Source organism: Dryobates pubescens, chromosome 18 (genome assembly GCF_014839835.1).
Source record: "Dryobates pubescens isolate bDryPub1 chromosome 18, bDryPub1.pri, whole genome shotgun sequence".
Classification (NCBI taxonomy): domain Eukaryota; kingdom Metazoa; phylum Chordata; class Aves; order Piciformes; family Picidae; genus Dryobates; species Dryobates pubescens.
The window spans coordinates 12,515,046-12,523,332 of record NC_071629.1 but is presented as its reverse complement, the minus strand read 5'-3'; the positions used below and the strand labels follow the sequence as shown (position 1 = coordinate 12,523,332).

General features: G+C 40.4%; 1 protein-coding gene across 1 annotated transcript in view; it reads left to right on the top strand.

The window, feature by feature from the left end:
- The window catches only part of SMARCA1 (SWI/SNF related, matrix associated, actin dependent regulator of chromatin, subfamily a, member 1), a 31,327-nt gene continuing 23,040 nt past the window's right edge, over positions 1 to 8,287 (top strand). Inside the window, exons 1-5 of the mRNA XM_009899746.2 lie at positions 1 to 190; positions 4,223 to 4,309; positions 6,786 to 6,952; positions 7,831 to 7,931; positions 8,041 to 8,141. Of these exons, the coding sequence (XP_009898048.2) occupies positions 89 to 190; positions 4,223 to 4,309; positions 6,786 to 6,952; positions 7,831 to 7,931; positions 8,041 to 8,141 (558 nt within the window). The 5' untranslated portion in view covers positions 1 to 88. The remainder of the gene's footprint in view (positions 191 to 4,222; positions 4,310 to 6,785; positions 6,953 to 7,830; positions 7,932 to 8,040; positions 8,142 to 8,287) is intronic.

Sequence of the window (8,287 nt, the reverse complement as noted above, 5' to 3'; positions counted from 1 at the left end):
GGCCGCGGCAGAGGCGGGGCCGCGCTGTGTTTGGGGTGGTGGGGCCGCCCCCCTCCTCCCGGTGGCTCCGGCACCCGCCGCGCACATAATGGACACCGGCAGCAGCCCTGGTGGCGCCGCTCGGGCGGACGGCGAGGTGCCTTCCACCTCTGCCGCAGCGGCCTCTGCGCAGGAGTCTGGCGCCGAGGAGGTACCGCTCCCGGGGCGGGCATGGGGGGGCCCTGCGGGCGGTGGAGCCGCTGAGGTCGGGCGCGCCTGCCCCTGTTTTTCCCTTATCCAGTCGCACCTCGGGCCGCGCCGCTTCACCTTTGAAGTCGCCCCATTCGCTGGTATTCCGCTGGGCCCTCTACCTCAGTCCGCGAGGGCCTGGTCGTGCTGGAGCAGCGGCCCGGGCTCTGCAGGCCGCCCCCCATCCGGACACACCTCCACCCGCGGCCCCGCCGTGCAGGCCAGCCCTGCGGGTCTGTCCTTCAGCATCGCCGTGCCACCTGCCGCCATCTGTACGGGCACGGGCAGCCCTACAGTGCCTCCCTACCAGCTGTACAGCCCCGGCACGCTGGTATTGGGTATTTAGCCCGTTTTCCCGCGCCAGCAGTCGACGGTGCCCCGTGTCGACGCCACGCCAGTCCCGCTGCCTTCAGGACCCATTCTCCAGCAGTTCCTGTCCTCTTGTTTCCTTTTCCCTGTCCCCAAGTGAAGTTGTCCTGGAGCGGGATGGGGTCGGTGGGAACTAGGGTACTCTGCTGGGGCGAGTGCCCTGGGGTGGAAAGGGTTACGGTGGTAGCTCGAACATTTGGCAGCTGAACCGGTCAGTCCCAGCCCTCGGGCTTCAGCTTTCTTGCTTTGCCATGAAGTAGGATAAACTCCTCAAAAGAGCGTGTGTGGCTGCCAGTCTCCCGCCTTTGAAAAAAACCCGAAACAACAAACCAGGGCAAACAAACAAAACCCCCAGAACCCCACAACCTTGTAAGCTAAGGCGCAAGAAATGTAAAAAGTGATGTATTCGGGTATCCTTGGAAACTGAATAAGATTTAACCTGAAGAGTAAATCCTACCAAAACTTTGTCAAGATGACGAGAGTGTTTCATATATTTGATAGAATTGCAGAAATAGTGCAGTTAGAATTTTAATTCCAGTTGATGAAAGTTCATTTTTGCCAGAAGAGATTGCTTAATGGGTTGTTATTTCATTACTTATGCACACAGGCAGCTACGAGGCACAGTACAGTATGATTCTAAACATTACCTGATTGATCAGGGGGAACAGTTTAAGTGCTTGTTTTGGTCTTGGGTACAACTTAATCTGCAGCATTTTGTGTATGTCAGCTGATCAAAACTTGTTACTATGTGTTAGGAGAATGTCAGCCTGGAAGAATGATTTAAACCAATGAATTATTTCAAATATTAACATTGTGCTACTGGTCAGTGTATTACTTAAAAGAAAAAAAAGATTTTGTGGTTTGCTTTTTTAATTCAGACTAGAATTTTACTTCTTACTGGGCCACAATACAATTAGCTATATGCTCTACATAGTAATGGTATATAATACAACCTGTTGTGCTCTCCTCTCATTGTTTTACTTCACTATAAATAGCCGTTCTTGTAGTAGTAATAAAGCAGTGTCTTAATGGCTATTTGGAATGTATTCTACTTTCTATATATGAGTTAAACACAAAAGGAGTCTTTCTAATTGTTAGTAATGTATCTGTTTGAAGTTCTCAGTAGCGCAAGAGTAAAGCCAGCTTAAACAGCAGCAGTTCTTATTAGCAGTCATTTATTTAGGTGTTCATGTGAGCTACCCAATTTAGGACTAACTGTTGCTCTTACTGGACAGAAATCTTTCAGCCTGAAGTTAGTAGCTCTGTTTGGGCTAGTTAGTAGAGATTTCACGGGGAACTATGTTGGGTACTTAGAATACTCTGGGTCTGTTATTTTTGAATCTGCTGCACGGTCATGTTTCTTGTAAGATGACACTGGTTTTCAGGGCACTGTCTTATCTAGAATTTAATCTTTAATGGAAAACCTTTCCAGGGTAGAGGAAACCATCTGGTATTGTTACCAGCTAGCTCCCTGAGTTAAAAATGAAAGTACTGCTTTTGATTAATTGTGCTGAGGCTTCTGCCTGATCCTCCTGCTTCGTGTTGTCAGCCCTCTAAAGTGAAGATGCATTGTGTAAAGTTTCTGGGGTAAATCTCTCAGAACTTTACAAGATATTTTGTGGTTCTCTGTCTTGCTAGGTATGTGAACCAGGTGCTAGTAAGAATGAAATGTTCTTACTCATCAAAATCTAATAGTTGACAAGGTTTAGATTTTAATAGCTCAAAAATATGCAGAAGCAAGCTTAGGTGATGTTTGTCTTTTAAGTTGTGAGGAAGAGAAAGGTTATTGGAACACATGTCTTAAGTTTGTCTCTTTCATCAGCTCTTGACAATTTTGTTTTTGTTATATCTAATATTTTGGGATCATCAGTGTTTGACAGAAGCTGCAGTTGAAGAGTGTGTGTGTGTGGGACACTGTTTTCCCTTGAAAGGTAGGGTGTAGGTAGGGATTTTATAGTGCTATGGCTGCAGTAACTTTACATAGTTAATTTACTTAATGTCAGAGTGGGTTACTCTCAAATACTTATTTCTGAATAAATTTGATACTTGAATTTTCTTCTGAGGAAATCTGAGTAACAGCAGAACTTACAGTAGAGCCATCTGCTTTGGGACTTAAGATGACAGTGCATTGCATTTTACGTGGAAAACTTGCAGTTAAAAGGGATTCTTGTTATATTGAGTTGTTCTGCTTTGTTCAGGAGAAACCACTTACCTGAGGTAGGCAGCTTTCTTTCAGTAGTCCTTATTGTCACTTATTTCTAGGGGAAGTGAGGGAGATATCTGAAATGGTCTACTGTCAATTTTTTTTCCTCTAAGGAGGAGTATTTTGTCACTATAGTAATAAGGATTGGGCCTGATACTAGCACTGACAGTCTGTTTTACTGGAATGTATGCTATATAGTAATACAATGGAAGTGTGAATGTACATGTATATGTGACCCTGCTGTCTGGCATGTTGGTGTAACCTGCCTCTCCTAATACTGCTTTCTGAACTGATTACCCATGTGATTGAAGAAGTCCTAAGTAAAAAGAACATTTCTGAACTGTCTATGGGAAACATAATCATTTGGCCATGCAAAGCTGAACTTGTCAAACAGCTTTGTTACACACTCGGGACTGTTTGCCTTTGCAGAGAGTTATGCATTTATGCCAAAACTGGACAAGGTGATCCGACCCTTGGAGAATAATCCTCTCATTTGTATGATTGTGCTTGAAGTTACATTAAGTTGGCATATTACTTTTTAGTAAGAATTCTGAAATTTAAGTATAATGTTGCTTGACTGTGTTTTACATATTTAGTCCCATTTGCTACTTGATCCAGAATAGGTTAGTTATTTGATTTTTATCATATTTATAGTAGAGTAAGCCTATACTTAAAGTGCTTAAGACTCTGCTCTGTTCCGTTTCGTACAGACATGCACTTTGGCAGTTCCTTTCAGATTATTGAGTGCATCTCAAAAAACCCCTGATTTTTTTATTTATTTGCAGGCGATGCATAAAAAGACATTCTTCAAAGACTTAATTAGGAAAGAAATCCACCAAATGTTTCTTCCATGAGTCTCTTAAAAAGACATATTTTGCTAGTATTGTGGGTTTGGCCAGCTGTGGTGTGTGGTTGGGTTTCTTTGTGTGTTTTTGGTTTGTTTTTTACACAGCAATGTTGCAGTTGAAGTTGTAGAAACCTCCTTTAAGCTTCCCAATTGAAGGCAGAAATGAATCTCATAGACTAGAAAAGTCAGTCATTTTTGTTACTTCCTTAAGTTTCTTTAATTTATAGTAAATAAGGTAGTTCTTTAACTGTCTTAAGAGGATACCATGCTCTTTTACAGCAATATCTGTGTGTAAGATTAAACTTCATCTTCTTTCAGTACTTTCTTTGTTTTTGACTTGGATCAGATTTCTAGAGATAAATATGAGGCCGAGACAAATCTTCCAACTTAGATGTTTATTTGGTCATATATTCTCATTAGTTTCATCTTGAATATCAGGTTCTGCTTTGGGGGAATAATTACTTTTTTAGAACTCAAATCATTGTAGTGTGTAGGTTAGTTCAGTTTGATATCTTTTTGCTTTAGTAGATAAAGAAGCTGATGTTTATATAAAGTGTTTAAAATTTGAATTCCAGAAAAATGATCCCCCGTTTCAACTCAAACTTCCTCCAAAGGCAGCTAGACCTGAAAAAGAAGTTGACCCGGAATACGAAGAAAAGATGGTGAGTGTGTTCACAACAGAACATACTACAGTTTTTGTGACACTTGTTTGTTTGCTTGTGCTAGACCAGCACAGACTGGATGTGTTAGAAAAGAAATGTCTAACCAGTGCGATGTTTTTCATAGTGGCTAACATTAGGTATTTAGTGAAGAATGTAGGAAGCAGATAGTGATAGTTGAGTACTGTGTTCCACTCTAGCAAGTGTTTTTGTCTGCACTTTTATGTAGAACTCTTCCCTTTTGGTTTAAATCTGTCTTTGCTAGTTTTGTTTGACACCTTAACTTGTGCCAGAGTCATTATTAACGTACTATTTAAATGAGAGAAATACTGGAGCTGCCAGTTTCTTATATAAAAACATAAAGGCTTTAAATGTTGATATGCTTTGTGTGCTGTAACGCTGCAAAAGAGGATCTGTCCATGAAACAAATGACAAGAACTGGAGTGGAGGGATAAAAGGGTAACTTTTGTATTACAAAGAGACAGAAATCGGGAGGATGTAAAACTTGGTCTTGGACAACACATAGAATAGAATAGACCAGGTTGGAAGAGACCTTCAAGATCATTGTGTCCAACCAATCATCCAACACCATCTAATCAACTAAACCATGGCACCAGGCACCCCATCAAGTCTCCTCCTAAACACCTCCAATGATGGCGACTCACCACCTCCCTGGGCAGCCCATTCCAATGGGCAATCACTCTCTCTGAAGAATTTCTTCCTAACATCCAGCCAAAACCTCCTCTGGTGCTGCTTGAGACTGTGTCCTCTTGTTCTGGTGCTCGTTGCCTGGGAGAAGAGACCAACCCCTGCCTGTCTGCAACCTCCCTTTAGGTAGTTGTAGAGAGCAGTAAGGGCTCCCCTGAGCCTCCTCTTCTCCAGGCTAAGCACCCTCAGCTCCCTCAGCCTCTCTGCATAGGGCTTGTAATACCTGTAGTAAGATTTTAGTTGAAAACTGATCAGGCATCCAATTAACACTAAAGCTTTTAAGAAAAAAATGCAGATATAACTGCAGTGGAGTTTGAAAGGATTGGATAACATAGGAGCCAGAGAACATTGGCAATGTTAAGGCACTGAGAAATTTATGCCTACTTGTATGAAACTTAACTTTTAAGTAAAGAGAGGGCACAAGTGAATCTGAGTTGAGTAAATAACTAAACTGGGTTTCACACTAATACATGATGAGTTTACTTCTTTCCTGAGGGAGAATGTTAGTTCGGTTGTTGTAAGAGGCAAAGGGAATAGTCTTCAAAAAAAATCTATCTTTCATCAGTTTGCTGGTGTGAGCTAGGATGCTGTTGTTTCTCAAGACATGCTGTTTACACCCAGCCAGTAAAACTGACAGGGGTAAACATACATTGTAGCAATCAGTATAGAGGTTTTTCACTGGCCAAACCCACCATATATTATTGCTTTTAATATAAATCCTCTGTATGGATTTGTTTCTTATCCTGTAAGAGCAAAACCATTCCTCTTTACTCCCTCTTTTTAATATTTGTTTCCCCCTGAGACTTCTACTTGATACTGACAGTGTATTTGGTTTTCAGGTTATTTACATGAATGCTTCAATAATGAATGCAAGGGAAAAATAATAGTTTTTTTCAGGAGATCTTTGTAAAGATGTTCTGACAAACTCTGCACTGATAAATGAAATACACTGCCCTCATGTGGTGAGATCATGCATTGTGTTTCAGCTCCATTTTCGTGGCTCTTCTTACTGTTAGAGCAGTTTTACTTGCATATAAGTTACCTGCAGAAAAGCATTTTTTTGTGTATGTATTTGTTAGGCTATGATACAGAGATACAATTTTTCTTTTGTAGTTCATCTCAAGACATGTAAATTAGATCACATGAAAATTCCATCAAGTGGTACAGGGTTACCTGATGCTTAGAAATGGCATAGAACCTGCTAAAATTGCATTCTGCCAGATTGAATTTTGATTTTTATTGTATTTTTCTTAAAACTTAGGGTATATAAGAGCAAGGCATATGTTTTGTTGTGTTCATGGAGCAGAGTGCATGTCTCATTGGTATGGTGAAACTGAAACAATAGAAATTTGAAATCTGGCAACAAAATTCACCATCTTCAGTGAAAGCAGTATTGAGTTAGTGTATACATTACATTCTAAACTCTTCTAAAAGCAGAGCTACCATATTGTTGTCTTGGATCAAATCCTGATAGTCTTGGAGCTGATGGAAGTTTTGTGACGAATGTGACTAAGGTTGGGGGGTTCATCCCTTATTGTAAGTCAGAACCTTAGTCTGCATCCTTTTAGGCAGTCCTTTACAGCATCCTTTCACAGTTGTTGGTGTGCCATACAAGCAGTGAACAAGTAAACTGCTTTTGGGTGGTTTTACTAATCTTTCCTCATGTAAGTTGTACTCACGGGTGCCTGAATTGTTTGTCTGTTTTTGTTTTTACCTGATGAAAAGTTGCTGATTTTTCCTTTTTTAATTCTCTCTCAACTTTGTAAACTAGAAAGCAGACCGAGCTAAGAGATTTGAATTCCTCCTGAAGCAGACAGAACTTTTTGCACATTTTATTCAGCCTGCAGCACAAAAATCACCGACATCTCCATTGAAAGTCAAACTGGGCCGGCCACGGATGAAGAAGGATGAAAAACAAAGTTTGATTTCTGCTGGGGAGTATGTTTTATCTCTGATGTACTATACTTTCAAACAAATTTTGCATTTTAATCTATCTGGTTTGTTAGTGGCATAGAGACTGTGCTTTAAGTAAGTGCTTTCTTGTTCAGGGTGTATAATAATTTCTTTTCAAAGCTGGTTGGTGTGTGCACACTGACCCATCAATATTTGTGTGACCTTTGATCAGGAATGCACTTTACTTTTAAAGTAAATTCTGTGATTCTTGTCACTTACCATGCTCTGCTTCACATTGTGGAGTGGTTTTGGAGCACATGAACTGAACTTCTTTTGCATGATGTCAAACCAGATGTGGTCTAGAAATGCACTTCTGTGCTAGCTGCTAGTTGACTTGTCAGGGGGACCATCATGGAGCTAGGTCAAATTAAAACAAGACAACTTGTTGTTGAGTCCTTGGCACCAATCTTGCTCTACCAGTCTGGCATAGCCTATAGGTAGTGTTTCTGAGGGGTCTTACAATAGCAGGCAACTAATTTCTAGAACATCTGCAAAATGGAATTTTCTATTTTCTAATTTTTAATAATTTTTTAAAGATTTCAATATGTGATTCTTCTTATTGGTGTAATTATCAAATAATTGATTCTAAGGCCATCACAGGTGTGTGTTGCATTTCTGTGTTGCTTATCAAAAAATACCTTAGAGGACTCATGATACTTGTCTGGGTATAGTTAAAGCTTTGGAGGAGAGGGCTTCATATTAGCCTTTCAAATCTGAGCTGGAATGGATCATATGGAATAATTTACTAGCAGGATATTATTTTGGTGATTGTAGATCTATGATTGTTTCTGTTTGAATTTGTCTCCTTTGATTTGATAGTATTTTGAAATTCATATAAACATGACTCTTGGCTTCTTTCTTAGCTATCGTCACAGGCGCACAGAACAGGAAGAAGACGAAGAGCTGTTGTCAGAGAGTCGGAAAACATCCAATGTGTGTATTCGATTTGAGGACTCTCCTTCATGTAAGTATTGACAGTTGTCTGATGTCACTAAAATCTGAGCAAACTGCAATTAATTTTTTTTCTATTTAGAATTAGTATTTTTCTACTTAGAGGAATCTTACATTTACAGATGTGAAAGGAGGAACGCTAAGAGATTATCAGGTTAGAGGTTTGAACTGGATGATCTCATTGTATGAAAATGGTGTTAATGGCATTCTGGCAGACGAAATGGTAAGCAGTAATCTTTTGGAATTTTTGTGGTAATTATTGAGTGAAAGTCAGCATTAAAGTGCCTGTAGTATTTAATGTGTATTCAGTAGTCATCGTTCCACAGCAGTTAGATTTTTCACAACTGGAATTGTAATGCAATGAGAGAA